Consider the following 26,054-nt stretch of genomic DNA (forward strand, 5'->3'; position numbering starts at 1 on the left):
GTCCTTCCCTCTGGGCCTTACTTTCCTCTTCTGTAATGTAAGATCGGACTAGATCTTGTCTAAGGGTCCTTCCAGTTCTGACAGTCCATGAATCTTTTTTTGACCTCTGAGGACTCTTCCAGTGGTAAAAATCTAGGATTCCATGGAAGAAAAAGGGGAGAGATGCAAAATGATCCAAGAATGATTTCTGGTCCCTCCATCTGGAGATGATTAAGGCATACTGCACAGTTCTCCATGGCTGTATGATCCTACCTGACCCACTGCCTTCCCTTATGCCTCTTGCTCATTCACTCATTTATCAAACATTTCTTCAATTCCTCCTGTGTACAGGGCTCTGTGCTGAAGCAAGCCAAGAAGGAAACAGAGACAAATGTCCCGCCCCCCAATTCAGTGTCTGTGGAGGGATCAGATACAGATAGAAATAATTATAGAGCAAGGCAGATTATGGCATGAAGCCTAAGAGAAGGCCAACCCCAGTTCTGTGGGTGTTCAGAAGCAGGAAAGGTCTTTGTTGTTGTTGTTGAATGATATCAGGGATGGCTTCTTGGAGATGATATTTGAACTGGACCGTGAAGGATAAGTACAGTGGTTGTGACCGAAGGACATTCCAGGTGGAGGGGACAGGCACCAGCCAAAGGGCAGGAGCAGGGAAACTGAAAGAATGGACCAGGAATCACCCGCATTGTAGGGGAGACAAAGGGAAGTTGTAGGAAAAGGAGCTGGGTGATAGAGGCCAAGGAAGCCTTGGGTGGTGAGCCTGAGGAAGTTTCAGAGCAAGTAGAGCACATGCTTCAAAGGGGTCTAGGAAGATCAGTCTGGTTTGGCCTGCATCGGGGCTTCCATGTGGGCAGCCCCTCAGCAGAGAAGAGAAGAGAAATGGGCAGTCGTGATAGCTAAGGCTGGATGGTGAGGCAAGGGCATGGCCGCACCCACATGTGGGGAGGTCTCTTAGTGATCAACCAACTGCATGTTTTTTATTTCCTCTTCTCATTCCAAGAGAATAAATGATAGACAAACAAAACCCCCCCCTAACAACCTGGACAAGTCATTTCCATTCTCTGGGACTGGATGTTCTCCTCTGTAAAATGAGATTAGACTAGAGTCTACTGCATAGTAAATGATATCACCTCAAGGGGACTGAGGGAAGGAAGGCTTTTCTGTTTTCTTCAGGCCAGCTGGGGCAAGGGGAGGGATTTGGTCTGAGAGGTAGGGAGGGGCTGGAGCATGAGACAAAGCTCCCTCCATGGAACCTGGGATCAAGTGCAAGGCTCAGCACTCTTTCTGAGCAGAGCTGGTGTAAGTGAAGGGCTCTGTAGCCTTTCAGTGAAGTCCAAATGGGCTGTTTGTGCCTTTACTACCATTCCTTCCTTCTTTCCAAGGAGATGGGGGAAGAAGCTAGAGAAGTTGGTGGGACCAGAGATTGGAAGGCCTTGAATGCTGAGCTATGCAGCTTGGACCTTGTCTCAGGGACAGTGGACAGTGGGCAGTGGGTACCGGGGCCCCTCCTCCACCTCTTCTCAGGCTCATCCTGAGGAGATGAGGAGAGACCAGACAGCATGGGGGCTAATGGACATTCAGAATACCTTCCAGCCATGTGGTCATGGCCAAGGTGTTGGGTTTCTTCCTCTACAAAGTCAATAGAAGTCTGGTCACTTTGTTATTGTTCTTGTGAGGGAAGGACTTTGTAATCCTTAAGGTAATAGGGAAATAGGGACTTTTGCTGTCATGTGAGTAATAGAATCAAACCCCTGGTTTCTGACTACCCCTTTGAGGGGCAGCTGTGTGGCTCAGTGGATAGAGCACTGGCCCTGAAGTTGGGAGGACCTGAGTTCAGATACTTAGTAGCTATGTGACCCTGGGTAAGTCATTTAACCTCAACTGCCTCAAACATCCAGGGCCATCTCCAGTCATCCTGATGTATATCTTGTCACTGGACCCAGATGACTCAGAAGGAGAGAGTGAGGCTGGTGACCTTCTGGTGCCCGGGCACAGCCCTCTTTCAATTAAATCCAAATAGTGCAAGTCATGACATCAGCCCAATGTCATGGTCCTCTTTGAGAAGGAAGGACAAACAACAAGGTTTCTGACTACCCTTCAGTGGTCCTGTGTTGTTCCACAAAGGGCGGCCCCAGCTTAGGATTTGGGAGGGGGCAGCTGCTGGCCCTGGCAGGACCCCTCCTAGTGGCTGGGTCCTTCCCCTCTCCAGGTGGACAGTGTGGATGGAGTCCAAGCTGTTCAGCAGAATGTCAAGCCTTGTACCCTAGATTCAGCCACCCAGGAACTGGTGTCCCTCATCTTCAGCCATGACATGTTCAATGATGCAATGAAGACCATGGACCTTGGTGAGGCCAGGGAGGGAAGGGATTGGGGAGGGGATGATTAAAGGGGAGAGAGGCTGGAGGTAGCCTGGGCTTCTTCCCATTCCTTCTCCCGCCCCCACCCTGCCAAACAGACATTAAGAAGATGCCCTTGGGGAAGCTGAGCAAGCAGCAGATCGCCAAGGGTTTTGAGGCCCTAGAAGCCCTGGAGGACGCTCTGCAGAAGAACTCAAACGCAGAAGAGCTAGAGGAGCTGTCCTCCCACTTCTACACAATCATCCCCCATAACTTTGGCAGGAAGAGGCCCCCACCCATCAACTCCCAGGCAGTCCTGCAGGCCAAGAAGGACATGTTGTTGGTGAGAGCTAGGGGACCAATCGACAGGTCAGGGGAAGGACAGATGGAAAGTGATGGGACAGATGGACAGGGATGGGGCAGTGAGCATATGAACGGTTGCAAAGATGGACAGAAATAAGGGACAGACAAAGAAAGGGGAGATGGATGGAGGTGGGGGAGGCAGATGGATAGAAACTGGAGATGAGGGGACAGATGGAAAGATGGGGGGAATGGACAGGTGGTAGGACACAGACAAGAGCAGGAAGGTTAAATAGGCAGGCATAAACAGTGACCAGAGATAGTCGAGTGAGAGATATGGAGAGAAGATGTAGCGGGATGCTGAGAGGGAGGCAGAGAGGATGAGATGGGCTTGGAGGATGGTGGCAGAGAGTAGGCAGAAAAACATGGAGCCCTGGCTGCCAACCTAAACGTCATTCTAGGTCCTGGCTGACATTGAGCTTGCCCAGGCCCTGAAGGCTGGACAGGAGGAAGAAGACAAGAAGACCAAGGTGGAAGAAGTGCCTCACCCACTGGACCGTGATTATGAGCTCCTGAAATGCCAGCTGCAGCCACTAGCAGCTGACACTGATGAATACAAGGTGTGTGGGAATGCTAGGAAACCCACACTGGCAGTTGCCTGGCGCCTACCAGCCTTGACTATGCCTGGACAGCAGTTATGTGAGGGGAGGGGGCTGTGGACCTGGGCCCCTACAGTTCTCACCATTCTGCCTCTGTCTTCTCTGCCCCAGCCCAGTATGCCAGACCAATTCCAGGGACATTGGGCAGTGGGAAAAGAGACCTGGGGCTTAGGAATTAAGACGGCAGGGCTTTAGTGCTGGCTGCCCTGACTCACCTTGGACAAGTCCCATCTCTCTGGGCCCCTCGTTACCCCGAATGACCAATGAGAAGTTTGGCTTTGGTGGTTTCTAAGGTCCTTCCACACTGACTCTGCAATTTTAGGATCCTTCCTTGGTTCGTATTCACTGTAGCTACCACCAGACACCGTTCCTTGCAAAAGAGACTTGGCCAGCTTGCCCTGGCCGCTCTGGGTCTGAAGGGCAGCCCACCTTCACTGGGGCCCTGCAGCCTCTGTAGAGCTGCTCCAGGTAGAGTCTTTGCTGCCAGCTTCCCCCCACCCAACTGCCCACTGTGGACCCTCAAACTTCCTTACCTTCCTCATCCTAGCTGCTGGTGCCCTCAGCTTTCTCCCCTTCTCTCCACAGCTGATTGAAACCTACCAGAAGAACACTGGCCCACCTCATATCCGCATTCTCCATGTCTGGAAAATCAATCGAGAGGGGGAGGTAAGAGGAGTTGGGGCCACCCACTCCCCTCGCTTTCCCAGGGCTGGGCTCACCTCAGTACCCCTTGCCTCGTTTCTTTGAAGGCCCGCCAAAAACTTTGTTCCTGGTCCCAGCCCGTTTATACACAGGGCCACAGAAGCTAGAGCTGGAAGAGACTTTAAAAATCAGCTAGTTCATCTCTGAGGAAATAGGCCCAGAAAAGGAAAGCGACCCGCCCCAAGTCCTGACTTTGGGTATGAATGGAAGGGGGTGGGAGCCCAGGCCTTTCAGGCCCCTGCCTTGGCTGAGGCCCACTGCCTTCTCCCCAGGGGGCAGTTAGGTAAGGCCCCAGAACCCGGCGCTCTTTGCTGAACCACGTGCCCTTCCCCAGGGAGAGCGGTTCCAGGCCCATACCATGCTAGAGAACCGGCGGTTGCTGTGGCATGGAACCAATGTAGCAGTGGTGGCTGCCATCCTCAAGAGCGGCCTCCGCATCATGCCCCACTCTGGTGGCCGTGTGGGGCAGGGCATCTACTTTGCTTCTGAGAATAGCAAGTCTGCTTGTTATGGTAAGAGAGCTCTGCACCGCTGCCCAGTTTTCCCCAGAACCCCTTCAGGGCAGAATTTGAGAAATGACCCTGCAGGGAGCCCAAGGACCCGTGGTTCCTCTGTCCACTTGGGCCTTGGGGCTTGTCCCTGCATCTCCAGAAGGCCAGGGGACGTGAGCCACCAAGGCCTCAACATCAGCCTCTCCAAAATCAAACCTCGGCTGCTTGTTCACTGTCCCCCTAAAGCTGTGTTTCCTTCTAAACTCAGCCAGGTTTCACGGCCGCTGGGCGATCTTTGGCCCCTTCGACTCTCAGATCTCTGCTCATACTGCCCATCACCAGCCTCTGTCTGTAGGACTTCCCTGGTGTCTCTCACCAACCCCTTCCCCCTGTGCCTCCGGCAGTCATGCCCCTCTCCACTCTTTCCCTCCTCCAAGTCATCCTTTGGGCTGCTACCAGAACAGCCTTTCCTGAGCAGATAGCTGGTCATATCACTCCTCTGGGGAAAAATGTGCTACGCGGAAACATCCAAATCTTTAGCCTGTCATCCGAGGCCCACTACAATCTGGGGCCATCCTTTTCTAGTCTTGTCTCACACTTAAATTTTTCACTGACACTTTTAAAAAAAATATCCCTATCACTTGCCAATGACTTCTACCCCCTACCCCCATTAGACTAGCCCCCTCCTTGTAAAAAAGTACAGGCAAGAAAAACAAATCAACACACTGTCCCAGTCTGACAAGGTATACCACACTCCATACCTGTGCTCCACCACCCTTCTGCTGAGAGGAGGGAAGTATGGTTCAGTGCTCATATATGCAAATGGGTCCCTGTGGCATCACCCCTGTTTTGTGAATGAGGAAACGGGCTCAGAGATTAAGTAACTCACCCAAAGCCCCAGAGCCAGTGTCAGAAGCAGGATTTGAACCAGGGTCTTCTTGGTGCCAGAGGAACCTATGTATCTCCACTATATCATGTTACCTCTGCTCAGAAACAGCTCTAATGTGTCCACAAGAATGAAATTTAAAAAAAAAAGAATGAAATTACAGAGCCTCTGAAGTATTAAAATTATTTTTGCGTGTGCCATTTCCCCCTTAGATTGTGAACTTCATAAAAGTAGGGACAATTTCTTTTCTGAACTTTGTGTCTTCCCCCAGGACTTAGCACAGGGCTCTGTGCACTGTAGGTCACTAACAGTTACTCGTTGAAGGAATGAATGAATGAATGAATGAATGAATGAATGAATGAATGAATGAACGAATGAACAGCAAGCCCTAGTCTTTCATTGCTTTGTCCTTATCCTTTGCCTGCCTCAGCCCTGTGCTGTCCACCACCACCACCACCACCATGTTTATTTGGTTAGACATTTGCCACCTTTAGGACCCAAGGCTTAGCTATGTATGTCAGCAAGAGGTTTATTTATATGGGAGAGTAAGATTAAAATTTATGATATGCAGAAGCCCAATAGATGCCCAGGGCTAATCGGCCAAGGCCCCCGGCTGCCCTGAGGTGCTCAGTCCCTGCCTTGGCTAGGAGGACCTGGGTGGCCTCTTGGACAATAGTAGGTGCTGACTTCTCTATCTCCTTCAAGCCTTCACCCTCTTCATGTGCCCCTTGCATGGATGCTGGATCAAAAGTTCCTTCTGATGCCTCCACCCCAAGGACACAAGAATTCTCTTTTGTCCTGTTGCATCCCTTGCCTACCTCATCTCCCAGTGGGCCCTGACCATGTTATACATAGGGTTGTACTCAGGGCTCTGACCAGAGTTCCTGTCCTGCAGTGCGCTGCACCTCTCAAGGGATTGGCCTCATGTTTCTGAGTGAGGTGGTTCTGGGCCAAGAGCACCGCATCACCAAGGATGACTGTACCCTTCGGCAGCCACCGCCCGGGTATCACAGCATCATTGCCCAGGGCCAGACGGAGCCTGGTGAGTTCTGGGCACTGCTGACCATGAGTGGATGGTGGAGAGGGCTTGGGAGAGTGGAGGATGGGGATGAGAAGTTGAGGTGGCCTAGCAGGGAATAACCTGGAGCCAAAGGTTGGGAAACCCCAGTAAGACAGAACTTAGAACTTTAGATCTAGGAGAGGCCTTAGGGCTCATTGCTTGCTTTCTTCTGAGAGAAAAGAGGAGTCACTCTAAGGATACTGCTTTTGACTTTGAACTTTTGGAAGAGCTCTGGTCAAAGGTGAGGGAACAGGGGACATAGGGGGGCGGGGAGCCTGGGGGGAGGGAAGGAGGTGGGAATTGTCTCCATTTCCCTTCCTAGCATGGTTTGTGACTCTGAGCAAGTCCCTTCTCCCCTAGGAGCTTGAGTTTCCACATTTGTATAAAGAAGGGTTGGATAGGCTGCTCTCTATAATTCCTCCTAATTCTGATCGTCCCCATTCTAGGATTCCGTATGATTTTTGTATTTCAAAAACTGAAGGTCTTTCAAAATCTATAGCTGGGGGCAGCTAGGTGGCACAGTGGATAGAGCACCGGCCCTGGACTCAGGAGGACCTGAGTTCAAATCTGGCCTCAGACACTTGACACTTACTAGCTGTGTGACCCTGGGCAAGTCAATTAACTCCAATTGCTTCACTAAAAAAAAAAAAAAATCTACAGCTGAGGGGAGCTCTGAGAAGAGGCAGGGGCAGGACTGGGGGGGCAGGGTCCAGCCCGAGGTGGCCGGGATAGGGCCAGAGGGTGGGAGAGCGGTGGGAATGACTCACTGGCCTTGCCCCCACAGACCCCAGCCAAGATGCGGAGCTGGAACTGGAAGGACACAAGGTGAAGGTGCCCCAAAGCCCACCTGTGCCCATGCCTGACTTCCAAGGGTCCATGTTCTCCCAGAGCGAATACCTGATCTACAAGGAGAGCCAGTGCCGGCTCCGCTACCTGCTGCAGCTGCACTTCTGACCTTCCCAAAGCCTGGGATCCTGGGCCTGTGGGGCCCTTCTGCCCTGGCCCCAGAGTAGTCCTGTCTCGCCCAGGGCCTGTGCACTGCTTGTAAATAAACAGGAAAGAATAAAGTCTCTCTGGCTGACTGCTGCTCTCTGCTTCTGGCTCTCCATCTCCAGCCCTTCTCTCCCCACTTGTCTCTTCCTTCCTGGGGAATCAATCACAAGTGATGGTGCCCTGGGCTGGGGGCCACTGTGGCCAAGGGATAGGAGGTTGGCAATAGGTCCAGTGTACAGGGAAAAGAGCCCTGGACTTGGAATCGAGCATTTGGCTTGTGGATGAACTTATCTCCCATCCCTGAGCCTCAGTTTCCTTATCTGTAAAGTGGGGGAAGGGGAGATGGATTAAATAATTTTTATGTGCCACTGCCATGACATGGTGCTTTGAGATCCTCCTGGGGAAGCAGTTAGCAATCTTTTCTCCCTTCCAGCTGCCCAGGTTTTTGTCCCCAGTTTGCTGCCTCCCTGAGCTAGGCCAAGGGAAGCTGAGACTGCTGGACCATATTGATCTCTCTTCAGACAGCTGGCTGGAAGGGAGGGAGCTCCTGGGGGGGGTGGTGACTATATCTCTTTTGCCTCAGTATTCCCAATGCCTAGCCCATAGAAGGGGGTGGATAAATGCTTGGTGATGAAGCAATTGGGGGGGGAGCCTCAGTCTTCTGCTCTGGGCAGGGACTGAATGATCCAGGCTCTCCTGTCTTATGCATTTGGGGTAGAATAATACTTCTTTACATTTACGCAGCAGTCTCTATATTTTCTTAAGGGTCTTCCCATTCTTGGGGTATCTGTCCTGGAAAAGAAAAGGGTTGTCCTGTGGAAGAAGGATTGGCTTTGTCTGGCTGGTCCCCAGAGAGCAGAATTCAGGGAAACAAAGGCAAGTTTCAACTCAATAGAAGGAAAAATGTCCTAACAAACAGTGGAATGGGCTGTGGAGAAAGAATGAGTTCCCCATCACTGTAGTGATCCAAGAGAAGGATGGAGAGCCACCTGAGTAGTATGTTCAGGACAGGGTGGATTAGGTATCCCAGATGTCTCAGTGACCCATCAAACTCTCAGGGTCTAGTGGTTCTATTCTTGATGCCTGGACTGACCTGTTCCCCTCATCCCAGAGAGTGACCCAGACCTAAGAAGCTAGAAAAACATCTGCCACTGAAATCCAGGGCAAGCAGGCTGCTGCTAGGACCCAGGGGTGGCCTCACCAGCCCCCCCAGGGATCGGGCGATCTTTAAAGGGCAGCCAAGAGTGACAGCCTGTACCATCTCCGGGGAAGAGCGGCTGCAGCCCCGGCTGGAGGGGGGCAAAGATGAGCCCGCAGGGCCCGGCAGTGGCCCCCAGGGACACACCAGCTCCTGCTCCCCCCTGCCTCTTCCTGGGCAGGGGATGAGGTGAGATCTTCCCAGGGGATCTGGGGGATGGGAGGGTGGGGTGATGGATCGGGGATGACGGTCAAGTGGGTGCATAGAATCATGGGATTTGGAACTAAATGACACCCTGGGAGACCCACTAGTCCAATCTCTTCCTTTTACAGACAGAAACTGAGGTCCAGAGAAGGCTGGCAACTTGTCCATGGTGATGAAGCCTCGTAAGTATCAGAACAGAGTCCTGAACCCAGATCCCATGGCTCCATTTCCAGAGCTTTTTCCCTCCCAAATCACTTTCCCTTAGTCTCCCCAGTTCAAGGGCAGGACACAGGCCACTTGGATTCCCAGGGCCATGGCATAGCCCTTGGGGGCAGATGGCCAACAGGACTGAGCTAAATGAGACTTTGGGGGCAGGGTCCCCATCATCCCGCCTGGTCGGACTCATCCCGGCTGCCTTCCTGGAGGTGGTGACCCTTCTGGCCAATGGAACCATGCTGGTTGTTCTCCTCCGCACCCCTGCCCTCCGAAAAGCCATCTACCTTGCCCACCTCTGCCTGGTGGACCTTTTGGCTGCGGTCTCTGTGATGCCCCTGGGCCTGCTGGCGGCCCCACCGGGCCTGGGAACTGTGTACCTGAGCCGGGGCCAGTGCAGAGCTGCCCGCTTTGTCACCGCCACCTTGGTGTCAGCCTGCACCCTGACTCTGGCTGCTCTGGGCCTAGAGCGCTACCGCTACATCCTGCACCCGCTGAGACCCCGGCCACGGCCCCCACCAGCCTTGGTGCTGGGGGGCGTGTGGGGCGTGTCTGGCCTCCTGGGGGGGCTTTCCCTCCTGGGCCGGCCTCCTCCAAACTGCTCCCTGGTGGCTGGCCCCCCGGGGCCTTTCCGGCCCCTCTGGGCCGTCCTGGCTTTTGCTCTCCCTGCTCTGCTCCTCCTGGTCTCCTATGGAAGCATCTTCCGTGTGGCAAGACTGGCAGCCCTGCGCCCACCGCCCCCTGCTCCCGGCCCCCGGCCCCGCTCAGACTCCCTGGACAGCCATCTGTCCATCCTGCCGCCCAGGCCGGCTGGCCCACACCTGGTAGGGGGCAAGGCAGCCCTGACGTTGGCACTGGTCGTGGGCCAGTTCCTTGGCTGCTGGCTGCCCTTCTTTGCTGCGTGTCTGCTGCCTGGTCGGTGGAGCATAGGGGTGGAGGTGGCCCTCACCTGGCTGGCCTACTCTTCCTTTGCTGCCCACCCTTTCCTCTACGGCCTCCTGCAGCGGCCAGTGCGTGAGGAGCTTAGCCGTCTGGCCCGAGCCTGGCTCCAAGCAGTTCCAGGGCCCTGGCACTGCCCACCAGGAGCTTGGCTCCCCCAGAGCTTCCTGAAGCTCCTCCGGGGTGACCCAGAGAGCCCAGCCCTGGATCCTTCTGCTGGCCAGGAAGCCAACACAATGACTGCAGAGGGGCCTGGCCTGGACCAGGGAGAGACCACCTGAAAGAGGAGACTGTGCGGGGAGAAAGGCAGAGCAGGGGAATCCTGTGATATGAGAGATGGAAGCCAGCCAGCAAGTCAGACACCCCCCTGCCCAGAAGTTGTCATGGTGTTCTTGTGCCGTGTCCATCCTGAGCCTCCAGGCCTCTGCTAGCGACCAGAGTCCCCGAGGAGTCTCTGTCCCCGCTGCGTCGTACCATGAGCCTCCCCTGAGCCCAGCCAACCCAGCCCCTCTCTGCTCCTCAGAGGATGCAGTCTCCCCCCTCCCCCATCTCCCTGGGCCCTCCTTCCCCAAGGCCTCCCAACCTGGCAGTGGGGAGTAAAGGACTCCTCCCTGTACTCCATCCTTCACTGCTGCCCAGCATCTCCTGCCCAGACCCCCACCCCTACCCTGTGCTCAGATCAGCAAGGTTTCCTGCACTGCCTCAAGGAGGTAACTAGAGGAGGCAGCAGAAGCCTTCTCCGGGTTGGGATTGGCTTTAAGACTCCAGCATATTCTGGGAAAGGGTCACCACCCTGGCGCAGGTGCCTGGAAAGGATGACCTTGAAGTCCCTGGCAGCCAGAGGATCGATGCCTGGGAGAAGGATAAAAAGTCAGGCTGGACTGGATGGGGCCAAGAGCCAGATCCAGGACTGCAGGATCAGGGATCCTCAGACAGCTGCTGGGCCTGGGGGCAGAGAGCCGCTGGGGGGAGAGACAGTGAGGTGGCCCTTGGGCCATGGGAAGGTGTGGGAAATGTGTGCTGTTCACAATGACCTCCGTCTCACCTCCCCGCCCCCTTCCCCGAGTCACACTGGAGACACCCAGGTCACCGAGAATATTTATTCAAAAACTGGATTGAAAAAACTGTACAGAGTCTTGGCTGCTGAGCGCCTGTCCCCCCGTCCCCCATCCCCCCCAGCTGCCTGGCAGTGCCCCCCAGTCCTGGCCCCTGCCCCCTGCTATGCCCCTGCCCAGCCAGCCTGTTCCAGTCAAGAGGATGTTGCTCAAGCAGCAGGAGCCCTATGTGGGTGGAAAATGGGGGAGCCTTTTTGGAACTCTCATTCCCTGCAGGATGTAGGGGGCCTGTGTGAGTGAGCCCCTCAGAAAGGGAGGCACTAGAGGCTCTTCTCTCCCCTGGCATTTCCTGTATCCCAGTTGGGGATGAGCAGGGGACAGGGAAAGGGAAGGGGGTTAAGTCCCCTTTGACAGGCAGTTGGTTGGGGCTACATAACTGTCTCTGCCATCTCTTCCCTTCCTCTGGCTTCCCAGAATTGGGTCAACACCTTCCCCCCCACACACACAACTTGGCCTGAGATAAGAGATCCTGGATGGACGGCACTGGCTGAGGCCAACGGGGCCCTAAAATCCATGCGTATGGGTGTCAACAGTGCTAGGGAATTGTCTGCCTTGGCCCCTAGTATGTATGTGGTGGGGGTGGAGGTCAGGGGTAAGCAGAATGGGGCTCCGAGGAGCAGGAGCCAGAGCTGTTCCCCGCCCTGCGGTGTCACTCCCTGGCTCCCAGTTCCTTCCCTGGGTTTAGTAGGGGGAGAACTTCTGCCTTTCCGACTTCTTGTTGCCATTGGCGGCTGCCATCTTGGCGGTGTAGGCAGTGAGGCCGCTGGGAGGCGGCCCTGGTGAGGATGGGGGCAGGGCCAGGAAGGGCACGGGCTTGAGGCCGATGAAGTTGGAAAGGGAGATAGCATAAGGGGTGCCCAGCAGGCCTGGAGGTGCCGCAGGCAGGGCGGTCAGGGCTGGTGACGGAGCCAAGGGCGGGGAGAAGGGGGCTGACAGGTCTGCAGGACCCGAGCCTGGGGTCCCTCCTGAGGTAGACTTGGCCGTCTCTAAACTGGAGGCAGAGGTTGAAAAGGGGGACAGACAGGGATAAAGACACGGGCCAGACAAGGAGAAGGAGACATCAGAAGGACATGAAAGAGAGAAGAAACGGGAAGGAAAGGTAAGAATCAGGGATAGGTGATAGGATGGGAAGGAGGGGTCAAAGGAAGAAAGATGAGGGAATGAGGAGAAAAATAGAAGATAGGGAGAGAAGAGGGGAGAAATGGGTGGGAACAAGGCAGAGGAGGATGATCAGGGAGGGGTGTGAGGAGAGCAGGCAAAAGGGGAGTAGAGCAAAGAGGGAGTAAGGAAAAAGAGGAGAGGTGGAATGGGAAGGGAAGGGAGAGCAGGAAGAGTGGGAGCCAAGGAGAGGAAGAGAAACAAGGATGATAGGGGGAGGGGGCGAGGGAGAGACAAAAGTCAACATGAGCCATCATTCCCAGTCTTGAGTCACCCACAGGAGCTACAACTTGAGAAGGTTCTTGGGTTGGAAAGAGGACTATTGAGCTGGCGTGTTTTTCTCCCAGGTCCGAGGGTCCCCATTCCTGTTCTTCCCTTCCCCCAAGGGCTCTCCCAAAGCTCACCAGGCAGTGATGAGGTACTGGGCCAGGGCGATGGAGACAGGGGAGCCTGTGATGGTTACATGCCTCTCTCCTGAGCCCTCTGCTTGATTCCCAATCTTGATGTGCGCCCCGGACATCTGCCGAATCTCACTGATCTTGCTGCCCTGGCGTCCGATCACACAGCCAATCAGCTACAGGGAACAGAAAGGCAGTCACTTGTGCACCTTCGATCCCATCCTCCACCTCAGTCCCCTTACCCTAACTCACTTCCCTTTCCCCTCCTCCCTGCCACCCCAGGAGCTGCAGCAATGGGAACAGGGAAGCAGTAGAGAGCCCTCTTCCTCAGACTCCATGCTGGATGACTATGCCCCCAGCCCCAGCCCCTACCCACAAGCCCCCTGCCCACAGTGGGCTCACGTCATTGGGAACCAGGAACTCCTGGGAACTGGTCTGGGCACTGGGATCCAGTCCTAAAGGGAGGGGACAAGAGAAGGTTTTGAACCCAAAGGATGGGGACAACCCAGGCATCCCTGACCCAAGACCTCAGGAAATCCTGGGAACCACAGATTATGAAGACTTGGAGGGCCCTTGGAGACCATGTAGTCTAATCCCCTTACTTTACAGGTGAGGGTATGAAGACTTGGACAGGGAAGAAGGGTGCCCTAAGCCACACAGCAGGTTGTTGGTGGAGGTGTGAGGAACTAGCCACTGCTCCTCCCAGTATTCAGCACTGCCTCTCAATGTAGACCAAGTGGGGTCTAATAGGAAGAGTGACAGATTTGAAATCAGAGGGACCTGGGTTTGAATCCTGCCTCCACTTACTGTGGGTATGATTTGGGACAAGTCCCTTCCCCTTTTCTAGGCCAAGTTCCTCATATGTAAAATGGAGGGAGATGTTCTCTAAGGTGTTTTCTAGCTTCAAAGCCTGGGAGTGACTTGCTTACAGGGGGCCTCTTGGGCACTGGGAGGTTTGGTGCCCCAAAGTGGAAAGGAGCCCATTTCTGAAGGCACCTGGCCCCTCCCCAGCCCCGGGATGCACTCACTCACCTGGCACCACACTGGGTGAAGCAAAGGGGACAGGATGGCCAGACAGCTGCTGCAGCTTGCTGACCTGAGCCAAGGAGAAGGGGTGGGGAGATGAGAGGATATCCCCTGCCCCGCCTCGGACTCTGGATCTTGCCCCCAACCCCTGGCCATGGCCCAGCCTTAGCCAATTTTCCCTCTGCCAGCCTGCTGGGCCCTGCCTCTGGGAGGGGAGAGACTATGGAGGGCATGGAGAGAGCAGGGCTAAGGGGGCCTTGGCCCCACTCACCTCTGCTGGAGTCACTGTTCCATACTGGCCCTGAACAGAGAAACCCTGTGTGGGGGAGGGAGGCAGTTACCATGGTAACAGCCAACCTCCTTTTCTCTCTGCCTCTCCATCTCTCTGGAGTAGTGGGGGCAAGATGTTCAAGGCGGCTGAGGGGATATTTGGGGAATCCAAGTGTCCCCAACCCCCGTCCCATTCCTTGGACCCACAAATTTCCTTATCCCCTCTCTCCCCTTCCCTTGTAATCCCCCCTACTGTACCCCCTCCTCATTACCTGGTTGGCGGAGAGCAGGACGGTGCCCAGGGAGAGGCTGGGGTGGTAGGGGATGGTGGCTCCTTTGGGAGGGGACTGGAGGGGATGGGGAGGGGGTGTTTGGACAAGGTCTCCAGTGACCAAAGGATCCCTGCCCATAACCCAACTGACCAAAGGACCCCCCTCCACCATAACCCAGCTGACCGAAGGACCCCCACCCATAACCCAGCTGACCCTCAAAATATCAAGTGACTCCCCAATGCCTTACCAATTGCCCTACTGTACCTCAAAACCTCACTCATCCCTAAATCCCCATTGAGTTCCCTAACCCCAATACCTTGCTAATCTCCTACTGATTTATCCAATAGCCCAATGACCTCTTCCCCCTCCAACCTCTATGAACTTCTCTAAAAAATTACTGTCTGACTTTCCCTGATTCCCCGCCCCCCTTCCACCTAGGACAATTCAACCCCCCCCCATGCCATATCCCTTTCTCACAGACCCCCACCCCACCGGTATAGAGGAAGAACAGTTGCCCCAGTGCAGGGATCTTGATCCCCGCCCCGCACTGGTGGGTGCAGAAAAGCTGGTATCCTACTCAGCTCATAAAGTTCCCACTGTCACTCTCTGGGATCTCCCTCAACCATCCTCCCCATTCTCCAGCCCCTTCCCATTGCTGTCCTCTGACACTGCCCTCTCAGGTCCTGCACCCATCACCTCTCCATGCCCACAGCCCTGTTTCCAGAACAAACCGGCAGCAGTGATTCCCCAGGTGTGTGTGTGTGGCGGGGGGAGATAGAGGGGGTGTGCTCAGTTCAGTACCTCTAGAATCACTGCACAGATCTGGCGCACGCAGAGGATGATGGCATCTGGGACCCCAGAAACAGTGACTGCCCGCTCTGTGGAGTTGGGAAGCAGGTCTCCAGCCACCTGCACCTGAGCCCCTGTAGTCTGGGTCAGGGAAAAGGAAAGACTCAGACCCTTGCTGGCTGAGATGGAAATTGGGGGCTCCACCCAGCTCCTCCATGGGAGAGGTCGGGACCCCTGGATTCTCCTTTGCTAGATAAAGGGTTGGTCGAGAGCAGAGAGGGAAGGCCAACTCCCACCTGGACTTACCCCAAGAGGGCTTCCATACCTCCCGGATCTCCTTAATCTTGGTCCCTGCTTTCCCAATGAGGGAACCACACTGACTGGCTGGGATGACCAGCCGAAGGGTCACTGGGGGCTTAGAGATGCTGCCGCCGTTTGGGGGGCCTGTACATAGGTCCTGGAGAACAGGGAGAGTTTGACTCAGTCATGCCCCGCCAAAATGTACACACCCCACCCCCATGCTTCATTATTTCCATTATTCTCTATCTTTCCTCTGCCTTTGAAAATGTAACTCAATGGGGCAGCTAGGTGGTGCAGTGGATAAAGCACTGGGCCTGGATCCAGGAGGACCTGAGTTCAAATCCAGCCTCAAACACTTAACACTTACTAGCTGTGTGACCCTGGGCAAGTCACTTAATCCCCATTGCCCCACAGAAAGAAAGAAAGAAAGAAAGAAAGAAAGAAAGAAAGAAAGAAAGAAAGAAAGAAAGAAAGAAAGAAAGAAAGAAAGAAAGAAAGAAAGAAAGAAAGAAAGAAAGAAAGAAAGAAGTAACTCAGTTCACTTCATCCCAGAAGACTGAATGAATCTCTTCCCCTCCAATACCCTTCTCTAACTGGTCCTTATTCGTCATCTCCTCTGGACCAATGGATTAACAGGATGACACTGACGGGATGACAAGTGGGATGATGTGGGTTCACGTTGGCTCAAAGGCATGGGGGGAGGGGGCGGTATTCTGTCTCCCCTTTAGACAAGGGGCTCCCTGAAGGGAAGGACCTGACTTCCCCTTCAGGTCAGAGGTTCCATGAAGGGTGGGCTTCCTCCCCCTGAGACCAAGGAACCTAGAGGAGAGGGACTGTTTTCCTTGAGGGTCAGGGTCACGTCTCCCCCACCAAGCCAGGGCCTGTGTCTCTCCAGCTCCTCACTCTGTCTCCCCAGTTCTGTGTTCCGTTATTTATATCCAGCACCCAACTCCGAAATGGGGGGGGGGCAGAGCTTCCGAGCCCCACCTCATCCAGTTTAAAGGCGATCATGGACACAGCATGGAAGACAGCCCCCGTGGAGCCGGTGATGGTGGTGATTCGCTCTGGACAGGAGCCTTCTGAGATAGTGATCCGGGCACTGCTCTGGGGTGGGGAGGAGGGGGGAAGGGAAGAAGGACGACAGGACAAGGGCAGCAAGGGCCAAAGCACCAGGAGGAGGCCGGGCATGGCAATTTGGCCACAATTTGGCCACAGCCCAGCCCCAGGCTCCCCAGGAAAACCCTCTGCTTCCCTCCCTGGCCTTGACCCTCACTCCTCCCCCACCCCTCCGAGAGGCTGGGAAATCCCTCCTTTCTCTTCTGGGAGCCTCCTGGTTTTAGCCCTGGGGAAGGACACAGCTGCATCTGTCTGTCCTTGTCCCAGGGAAGGAGATAGAGGAGAGAGGAGGAGCCTATCCCAGGCTCCCAGACCCTCAGCTACTCACCTGCTCCCGGATCCTCTTTACGGTCTCCCCTTTCTGTGGAAGGAAAGAGGGTACAATCCTGTGCTTAGCCAGGCATGGGGGCATGGGGGGTGGGGCTGATGGTACCAGGGGACCTGGGGGTGGGGTTGGAAGGCCCATCGTCACTCACCTTTCCAATGATGCTGCCCACCTCCTGTAGACACAAGGAGACAAGCCTGGCTCAGAGAAGTTCTGCCCTCCTCTCTCAGCCAACCCCGATTTGGGGGCCTCGAAGGCACCAAGCCTCTCTCTTCCTCCCACCTAGCACCCCTGAGAGCCTATCCAGGCCATAGCAATCAATTAAGAAGTAAAGTCTGTTCTATTGGAGTGGATCTTGGGTGCCTGACTTCTAGAACCACAAAGCTGATCTAGCCCTCCAGCCCCCCAAGAGTCCAAGCCCATGGGCTCTCCCACCCCCAGCTTCCATTCTTCCCTCCAAAAAGAACCTTGGAGCAGAAATAAGGAAGCCTGAATACTGGTCTCTAAGGGACAAGCTACGGACAAGCCCCATCCCTCTGCTGGGCCTCAGGTTCCCCATGTAAAAAGAGGGGGGTGGTCTCTAAGGGCCCTTCCAGCTCTAACATACCATGATTTTGGAACAATGTTCCTTTCGGCTTTTCTAGCCCACCCAACACCTCCTGCCCCCCAACATTCTCCCCAAGTCCCCTGTTTGCCTTTACCAACAGTGGACCATTCCTCCCAGGGCCTCCATTTTGGAAAGAGGTTGTTCAGGCTAGCCAACCTTCATTCCCTCCCTGGTAGGGGGTGGGGGACTTCCTTCAACACCCTGCCCCCCACAGCAGGGTAGCTTCATCCTGCCCTCTTCCCCATTTTCATCTCCCTTTTGGGTGTGGTCTTCCCGCCATTGGAAATGTAAGTTCTCTGAAGGCAGGGGCCACCCTTTCTTCCTGCCGATATTTGTACCTCGGCTCTTCATAAAGTCCCTAGTGTGAAGGAACCACAGAATAAACACATTGCCTTGCCTTTCCATGCATGATCATGCGCAGCGTGAGGGTGATGCTCAGCTCCGGCTCCTCCTCGAGCCCTGGGTCAGAGCTGCTCATCCTCTCTGGGGAGACCGCCACCGAGGAGGTGGCCTGACAGTGCATCCACCTGACCTGACCGCCGCCTGCTCTGCAAAGGCAGCAGAGAGAGAGGGTCACACTGGCCCCTTCTGCTCCGGTGCCAAGCAAGCATCAGCGAAGCCCCTCAGGGCAATGGAAAGGGCCCATCCCGGGGAGTTGGGAAAACTGGCTTCTCAATACCTCTGACCCAGTCTGGGCAAGCAGTCTCCCCTCTCTGGGCCTTACCTCTCTCACAGCCTTCCCAGGGAGTTTGTGAGCATGAAATGAGAGGAGTTAAATCGGGCTTTGTCGGCTATCAAACTCTCTATAAATGTGAGAGATTATATACATTATAATTATCACACTTAATAAAATACTTCCTACTAGCGCCACAGTCGTGAGGGCAGAAGCACCTCTTGGTGGCATCTAATGAGCATCGCTGAGAAGGAGGGGAGTTGGGGAGATCCCTTGTGCTGGCAAGAGGAGTTATGTTGTCCCTACCCCAGAGATGGGCACCCTTGCTAACCTTCCAAAGGCAGGATGGACCAGTGGTGCTTTAGCCAGCTAGTGCAGTTGGGAGCTCCCAATAACCGGTGTTGCCCCTGGTACTCCCATCACCTCCTTACTCAGTATCTTTCTGGAGCCTCCCCCCGCCCCACCCCACTGGACAGAGTCCCAGCTCAGCAGGGTGGGAGGCCCTCTGAGACATGGCTCAGACTCCCATCTCCCACTCTTCCCCATACGGCCCCTCAGCTCCAGTCTGGCTCCACTTCCTCATCTCTCACATATTGCTCTAGGTCTTGCTTTACAGCTGTCCAGAAGTATCGTCCCACCCACCTCTCAATCTTCCTCATTCTTTACAATACAGCTCAAAGTCCACCTTCCCCAGGAAACCCTCTAGGCCAACTGGGCCCATACTCCTTCGACCTGCAGGCCTTGGAGTTTGTGCCTCTTGCCTGCACCACTGAGGAACAGCCTTTGGGCCGGTCTCCCTCAAGATGTGACCTAAGTGCAGGCCCTGACTCCAACCCTACTCTACTGTCCTTGAGGAAAACACCTGTGTCTGTTTTTCTAGAACCCAAATCTCTGGGCTTCCAGCTTAGGACCTTTTTTAAAAAAATTATGCACTAGGAGGAAATCGATGTCCTGCCTAATTACAAGATGGTATAAAAAATTTCATAGTGTCCAGCTGTGTGGTACAGCGGAGCTGAGCTGGATTCAAGTCTCACCTCTGCTATACTGGCTGTGTGATTGTGGAGGAGGCGTGCAGCCTCTCAGGGATCTAGGGAATTCTTGAGGACCATAAATCACAGAGAAGGCACCAACCTATGTTAGTAGATGGCGTCCCTTTACCAAGGAAGTCACAGTTACGACCCATCTTTCTCTTAGAAATCCTGGCCTATGGGGGCAGCTAGGTGGTGCAGTGGATAAAGCACCAGCCCTGGATTCAGGAGTACCTGAGTTCAAATCCGGCCTCAGACATTTCACATTTACTGGCTGTGTGACCCTGGGCAAGTCACTTAACCCCCATTGCCCCACCAAAAAAAAAAGGAAAAAAAAAAAGAAATCCTGGCCTAAGGGCAGCTAGGTGGTGCAGTGGATAAAGCACTGGCCCTGGATTCAGGAGGACCTGAGTTCAAATCTGGCCTCAGACACCCTGGGCAAGACATTGAACCCTCATTGCCCCACTAAATACAAAATAAAAATCCTGGCCTGTGTGTTAGTAGACAGTGGTTGTAAGTTCTAGCACTTCTAGCCCCAACTTGATGTGTAGCTTTGGACAACTTGTTTTCCTTCTCTGGGCCTCAGCTTCTTTATAGATTGGAAGCCTTTCCCAATTCCCCTTGGTGCTAGTGCCTTCCCTCTGTTTCCAACTTATCCTGTATGAATCTTATTTGTACAGAGTGGTTGGTATCTCATCTTTCTCTTTCGACTATAAGCATCCTGAGGGCAGGGATTGGTCCTTCTTTGTATCTCCAGTGCTTAGCACAGTACCTGGCCCACAGCAGTCACTTACAAGTGTACTGACTATTCTGTTGCCCCACCAGGCTATGAAATATGAAAGTGCTTTGAGAGGAGCAGAAGGGACCATATAAATGCCAGAGATTATTAATGCTATGACCAGGACCCCCCTGAAGGAGGTGGGGCTGAGCATAAGGCTAGGATTAAACCCCTACTGTTCTGAGCCCCTCCCTGCCACCTGCCCCTCCCCTACCAGGTCTTGTCCCCTTTCCCCCCCACCAGTTTTAATCCCAGACCTTAATCCTGCTTGGAAATCCTTGCCCAGCCTGTATTGGCTGAGCCCCCGCCCCCTGAAACAAACCAACCAGCCCCTAGCTGAAAGCAGCTGGGAGACTGGGATGCTCCAAATGAGGGGGTCACAGTTCATAGGTGTGGTAGAGAAACAAACCGGGCCATGACTTTGGTGATAGGCTGATCCCTAAGTCTGGTCACACATCAAGTGTGTGGGTCCTCTCTCCATTCAGAACCAGGATTCTTCCCACACTGATCCTCTCTCTCATCCATGTGAACCATTTCACACATGCAGGGAAATGGGGGAGGGGGCTTTTTGCATCCTGTCTCTACTGCTGGGGGCCGGGGTCCTCAGCGATGGGGGGGCACCAGTGAGGGGTCACCATGGTCACTGTTATTCTATATGGAAGCACATTGGTCCCCTCGAACTGTCTGCCCCTTCACAGCCTTTGGGTGGCTATCAGTCCTTTCCTCTATTCTCTCCTCTACAGGGGCAGAGAAACAGGACAGGGGGCACCGTCACCTTCTTGCCTGGTTCCAGCTATTTCCTCATCCCTAAAATGAGAAGACTAGAGAGTTAGAGCCCATTCAGGAGGGCTCGAGATGGGATCCCTGGTGGTGGTCTCTTCCTCTGCTTGGCACCGGCTCCCTTAGGGCCCTTGGGATCTGGGAGCCCACTGCTTATCAGTGCTGCCAGGCCTGGCTTTCTGCAGTTATTTATTGCTCTGGCCAGGTCGGGCAGGGTGACAGTGGGCGTTGGGCCCCTGCCCAGGGCCATGTGGCTGCCACGCGTCAGGACAGAGTGACCTCACCCTCACCTCTGGGGGCTGGGGGGCACAGCTCCGTCTTCAGAGCTCTCCTGTCGGAGACACCCCATCTAGCTCCCACCCTTTTGCTTTTCTAGGAAATCCTCCCCATGGGCCCCTGGCCCCCATGGACCCAGCTCCCAGGGGCTCTTCCCAAGCCCCTAATGCCTCCTGCTCCTATAGTCTTCTCCCACCCCGCCCACGATGGGGCACAGGGGTGACAGCTGTGTAAGCAGCCTGACCCCCTCTCTCCCCTCCCCCTACTTTCCTACCCCTCCCCCCTCCAGCTGTCCTTCTCTTGTGACAGCTGCCCCAGCAAAGGGCTGGGGGCTTAGCTAGCCCCCCTCCCCCTCGGATCGAGTGTCCACCCAGGCTTTGTTCTAGGGCAGAACAATCCAGTGGGGGTGGGGTGGGGAGGGCAGGGAAGAAGGCTCTTGGGACTAGGGAGTAGGGGGGTTGACTCCAAACTGCCCAAGGAGGGATTCCCTCCCTCTGCTGTCTCTCCCCTTCAGTTCAGGCTCCAGGAGGATCCCAATGAGTTGGGGGGGGGGGGCCTTCTGTGCTTGGCGGCAGAACTCAGGCCCATTCCTGCCCAGTAGCTCTTCACCCCATACTCCTTAGGCCCCATTCCCCAAACTCTTCCACCAGCTACACATCCCTCACCAACAGCCTAGAAGCTGATTTGAGTTGGGCTGTCCTAGATTGGTTTCTCCCTAGCTCTTGCTTAGCATCGCATCCTAGATGCCATCCCTAGCTACTGCCAAGCTTAGTATGCCCCTCTGTCAAGTCTCGGACCAGTCTGAGGGTTGAGATACAGGCTATGCCCTCAGGCCATCTGTTAGGTATGTGGAAAACTCCAGGGGCCAAGGGGGAAAGAATCAGAGTAAGTCCCATGGAGATGAGAAAACAGGGGAATTGAGCAGCTTTAAGGCTCCCATCAGCACGTACCCTTCCTCACTAGCCCATTAGATTCTTTGAAAAAAATTTAAAAAATTTTTGTGACTAAGATGATCCTCTAAGTTAGCTGTCATTAGTTATTTCTGAGCCTCCAAAATGCTATTTGTGTTTCTGTGTGCAACCAGGATTTTTTTAACTAGCCCTAGTTGTTCATCAAAGAGAAGATTTACCTTCAAAAAAGCTGCCTAGCGATGGACAAGGTGAAAGAACAAAGTTTTTTCTCGATATTTAGAAACCTAAATGTAGAGCATTCTGTGGACACAACCAGAAATTGGAGAAAATTCACCATCCTATACTATAAATCCATGACTGCTCTTATACAGGGCAGTGGGGTATCATGGAAAGAGCTGTGGATCGGGGCAGCTAGGTGGCGCAGTGGATAGAACACTGGCCCTGGAGTCAGGAGTACCTGAGTTCAAATCCGGCCTCAGACACTTAACACTTACTAACTGTGTGACCCTGGGCAAGTCACTTAACCCCAATTACCTCGCAAAAAAAAAAAAAAAAAAGAACTGTGGATCTGGAGGGAGAGGACCTGGGTTCAAATTCTCGCTCCACCGCTTACCCACGACCTATGGGACCTTGGGCAAGTCCTAAGTAACCTTTGGCTTCAGTTTCATAATTAGCAAAATGAGGGAGTTGGATGATATGATCTCTCTGGTCCCTTCTAGCTCTAAATCTCAGAGCCTTTTATTCTGGACCCAGGAGTTCTGGAGCCCCAGTTTTCCCTGTCCCCACCAAACTTCCAGAAATGGATGTTCCCGTTGAATCCTGGGACAGTTGGGGCCCAGCTGGGAGGCTGGAAGAACCCATCAAACAAATGAAGTCATTTGCCTTGGTCTCTTGGCTCTCAGGTCTGTCTCTCAGGCTCAGCTCCAGACAGGGAGGGATGGGCCATTAAGGCACTAGGCTCAGGGAAGGGAGGGCCAGAACACCCCCCGAGATGCTTCAAGCTCTTTAGGGCATTAACCTGACAATCCCTGGATTATTCCTTCTCACACTCCCAAGGTTTGAGGGAAGACCAAAGCCTGCTCACCAACCTTCTGGGCAAAGAGCTGGGTATCTCAGAGCCCCGACCCCTTTATCCCCATCTCCTCTCTGGGGAGACAAAATATCAGGGAGCAATGATTGGATGGTCCTGGGATCTAGGAGGGAAGGGAGGGGCCCATCAACTTCTCACTTTGGGAATCTCCACTGACCCCAATCCCTACTCCACTGAGTCATGGACAGGAGCTAGAGAGACTATGGGATGAGGAAAAGGGAGAGGTGGGGCAAAGACAAGAAACAGAGTGGGCTTAGGGCAAGCGGCAGTGGGCAGGAAATGGATCTGATCCACTGTCCAGCACCAATCCAAGGTGGAGGGGGAGGAAAGAAGTGGGTGACTCCTGCTGGGCACCCTCATGCCTGAGGGAGCTAAAGGGGTCATTGCATCATCAGCCCTTGAAGATGATGAGGTGTAAACCCCCTTCCCCATTTTATAGATGAAAAAACAGACCCAAAAGGATCCATGACTGGTTCAAAGTCAGGGTCAAAGCCAGAACTAGATCCCAGGTCTCCTGATATACAACGCAAGTATCTTTCCCTCATGCCAACCCAGAGCCAGCAGGACAGTGGTAGGAGAGAATAGGAAGGGATCAGACACTGGAGTAAGGGGCAGCCACTGAGCTAGGGGGCAGAAGGGTTGGGTCTCAGCACAGGCTGTCTGCCTCCATCCCTCCCTCTGCCTTGGCCTGGGCCTGGCTGGGGTGTGTGGGCTGTGGGCATCCCCCCCCAGCATGCCCCCCCCCTCTGAGCAACCAGGGAGAACAATCCCCTTGTGTTTGGACCATCCAGCTCTGCATGCTGATGAAGGGGGGGCTACTGGGGGAAGGGAGCAAGAACACTGGGCAGCCAGGACTCTAGAGGGGGTATCCCTTGGTTGGGGGCTGGGGGGCTGGGATAGAAGGCTCCTTTGGGGGGGGCTAGGATAAGGGATCCAGGACACTGGGCAGAACTGAAGCTCGGACCTCGAGGTTATTCCTTTGGAGGAAGAAAATTGGAGCCTTGGCTGGGGAGGGGTTTTGGAAGGGGGAGGGGAAATGGGGGGTACTTAGCAGCTGGGGTTGCCTGATTGCACATGAGGATAGGGGTGGGGCTGCCAACCAAGGAGGGTGAGGAATGGAGGCTGCAGAAGGTCGAGACCCTGGCATTTCTGGGTACCTGGTGCTCCCTCTTCTGAAGGCCACTTCCCTCAGGGGGGATGGGTGGAATAGACAGAGAGGGGCAGGGGCCCTGAAATACCACAAGCCATAATATGGCAGTCATAGTGGAGCAGGCAGTGGGTACCTCCCTGTGTCTGCTAGGGTGCTGGGGCCCTCCATGGTGGGGGCCACTGAATACGAGCTCAGATAAAAACCTCAGAAGTTGGGGACAAGGATAGGAGGAGCCTCTGACTCCAGGGCATGGGAGGAACAACAGAGGAAGATGTCTAGCTGCCCAGAACTCCGGATCTCCATCCCTATCCTAAATTGGGAACCCAGGATCCAAAAAACTGGAGCTACTTGGCTCAAGGAAGTAGGGGTACTAGGTCAGTCAGGGCTGGAAGTTGAGCAAGGCAATGAGGCAGAAGTGGGGTCTGGGGCTGGCAATGAGGCTGGGCCAGAAAAGGCTGAAGTTAGGGGGCAGGGCCTTAGTCAGAAAAGTAGGGGTGTCTAGGGGGTCAGGAGAGTTCGGATCAGGTCAGGCAGCCTAAGAACCTGGGGAGGGAGTGATGGGGGTCAGGGGCCTTGGGTGGTGGAGCTTGGTTGTTAAGTATTACAGGTGTCTGGGTGTCAGACCGTGAGGCAGAGCCGGGGGCTCGGGGATGGGATGGAGAAGGCAGGGTAGAGAAAGCTGGAGCCAGGGGTTGAATCAAAGGACCTGGGGTTGGGGGTGGGGTGCAGGGCCCTGGACAGAAACCAAATCAGCACCTGGCCTGCCAGGCCCACCCCTCCCTGCCCCCCCAGTCCAGCCCCGCCTGCGCAAGCGTCCTTGGTTCTGCCCTGTCCCTTGGGGGCCAGCAGGGTGTGTTCCCTGCAGCCCTAGGTCCAGCACTGCGGCCTCTTCCCTCTCTGGCCCCCACCCCAGAAATCTGAGCCCCCTTGGAGAAGCCCCCACCCCATCTCCAACTTTCCCCTGGGCCCAGCTTGGGGTTGTGGTTGACGCCCCTGCCTGCTGGGGCCCTGGAGTCACCTGCTGGGAGGAGGGTCTCTCCTGGGTCCCCTGGCAGGGCCAGCGCCTGCTGTGCCCCCCTGCCCGCCTGCCCGGCCCAGGGTGCAGTCCCTCTCCTCCCCAGGCAGGGTCCCTGCCCCTTCCCCCTCCCCGGTCCGGCCCGGCCCGGCCCAGCCCAGCCCAGCTCAGCCCAGCCCAGCCCAGCCCAGCCCAGTCCAGCCTGCCGGTACCTCTGGGGTCTGTCCTGCAGCGCTGGGGGGGTGGCTGGGCCGCTCAGTGCCACATTGTCCCCGGGAGAGGCGGCCGCTCACAACTGCTAGTGACATCAGCTGCGAACAATGAAGTGTTTGACAGGCGAGCCCGAGCCGGGCCAGGAGCACGGGAATATGTGTGCCCCCCCCCCCTCGCCCAGCCTCCCTCCCTTCCTTCCCTCCCTCCCTCCCTCCCCTCGGCCTGCCCGCCCGCCGCCAGCCCCTCCCCTCCCCCCAGCCCCCTCCCCTCCCTCTGGGATCCGATTACAGCAGATAAAGGCGCCAGGGCCCCAACAATGCCGCAGCCCAAGCTCCAGCCCAGCCCAGATGCCAGGGAGGCCAGGGCCGCCCCCTCCCTCGCACCCACCTGCTCCTCTCTGGGCTGATCTCTCCTCTCTCCTTCCTGCTCAGCTCCCTGCCCTTGTGGGCTCCCAGCCTCCTCTGGCCCCTGCCTGACCACCTCGGGCGCCTCTTCTCTTTTCCCATTTCTCCTCCTCTCCCTCAGTTCCCCCTGCCTTGGGATGAAGGATGAGGACTAGAGGATTTCTCAGGAATCTCTCTGGTCTCCCTATCTGGGCGTGGGCATGGGTGTTGGGGGGGGGTGGTGAGGAAGGAGGGATACACCCCACCAAGAACTGCTTCAGACCTCAGTCGAGACATTTTTCTATGTTCCAAATCCCAGTGGCCCAAAGTCCCTCCATGTGTCTGTTACTCCAGCTGAAACACCTAATACAGGGTGTAGGGGGAGGAGGGGCTGACATTTAGC

At 55.1% G+C, this 26,054-nt stretch overlaps 3 protein-coding genes across 9 annotated transcripts in view; 2 read left to right on the plus strand and 1 right to left on the minus strand.

The window, feature by feature from the left end:
* The window catches only part of PARP3 (poly(ADP-ribose) polymerase family member 3), a 29,873-nt gene extending 22,354 nt beyond the window's left edge, over positions 1-7,519 (plus strand). For both annotated transcript variants that reach the window (XM_043990262.1, XM_043990342.1), the window contains exons 5-11: positions 2,207-2,342; positions 2,453-2,676; positions 3,095-3,253; positions 3,878-3,958; positions 4,329-4,506; positions 6,267-6,413; positions 7,216-7,519. In XM_043990262.1, the coding sequence (XP_043846197.1) occupies positions 2,207-2,342; positions 2,453-2,676; positions 3,095-3,253; positions 3,878-3,958; positions 4,329-4,506; positions 6,267-6,413; positions 7,216-7,385 (1,095 nt within the window). In that variant the 3' untranslated portion in view covers positions 7,386-7,519. The remainder of the gene's footprint in view (positions 1-2,206; positions 2,343-2,452; positions 2,677-3,094; positions 3,254-3,877; positions 3,959-4,328; positions 4,507-6,266; positions 6,414-7,215) is intronic.
* Positions 7,520-8,685: 1,166 nt separating this feature from the next.
* Positions 8,686-11,080, plus strand: GPR62 (G protein-coupled receptor 62). Its single transcript, XM_043975900.1, has 2 exons — positions 8,686-8,811; positions 8,955-11,080. Exon 2 carries the CDS (start codon positions 9,162-9,164, stop codon positions 10,257-10,259), a length of 1,098 nt encoding a protein of 365 aa, XP_043831835.1. The 5' UTR covers positions 8,686-8,811; positions 8,955-9,161; the 3' UTR covers positions 10,260-11,080.
* Positions 11,081-11,180: 100 nt separating this feature from the next.
* PCBP4 (poly(rC) binding protein 4) lies at positions 11,181-25,692 on the minus strand. Of its 6 annotated transcripts, XM_044002528.1 has the most exons (15): positions 25,656-25,692; positions 25,268-25,366; positions 18,079-18,157; positions 17,752-17,902; positions 16,899-16,922; positions 16,751-16,783; positions 16,294-16,410; positions 15,332-15,463; positions 15,019-15,147; positions 14,218-14,292; positions 13,947-13,991; positions 13,682-13,745; positions 13,052-13,104; positions 12,656-12,825; positions 11,181-12,084 (listed from the first exon to the last, which is right to left on the minus strand). In XM_044002528.1, exons 4-15 carry the CDS (start codon positions 17,875-17,877, stop codon positions 11,775-11,777), a joined length of 1,278 nt encoding a protein of 425 aa, XP_043858463.1. In that variant the 5' UTR covers positions 17,878-17,902; positions 18,079-18,157; positions 25,268-25,366; positions 25,656-25,692; the 3' UTR covers positions 11,181-11,774. The 6 variants fall into 6 exon arrangements, with proteins under 6 accessions (XP_043858463.1, XP_043858447.1, XP_043858482.1 ...); XM_044002512.1 differs by lacking the exon at positions 25,656-25,692 and having other exon boundaries at positions 18,079-18,090; positions 25,268-25,389; XM_044002547.1 differs by lacking the exon at positions 25,656-25,692 and having other exon boundaries at positions 13,947-13,976; positions 18,079-18,090.
* Positions 25,693-26,054: the final 362 nt, after the last annotated feature.

Source organism: Dromiciops gliroides, chromosome 1 (genome assembly GCF_019393635.1).
Source record: "Dromiciops gliroides isolate mDroGli1 chromosome 1, mDroGli1.pri, whole genome shotgun sequence".
Lineage (NCBI taxonomy): Eukaryota > Metazoa > Chordata > Mammalia > Microbiotheria > Microbiotheriidae > Dromiciops > Dromiciops gliroides.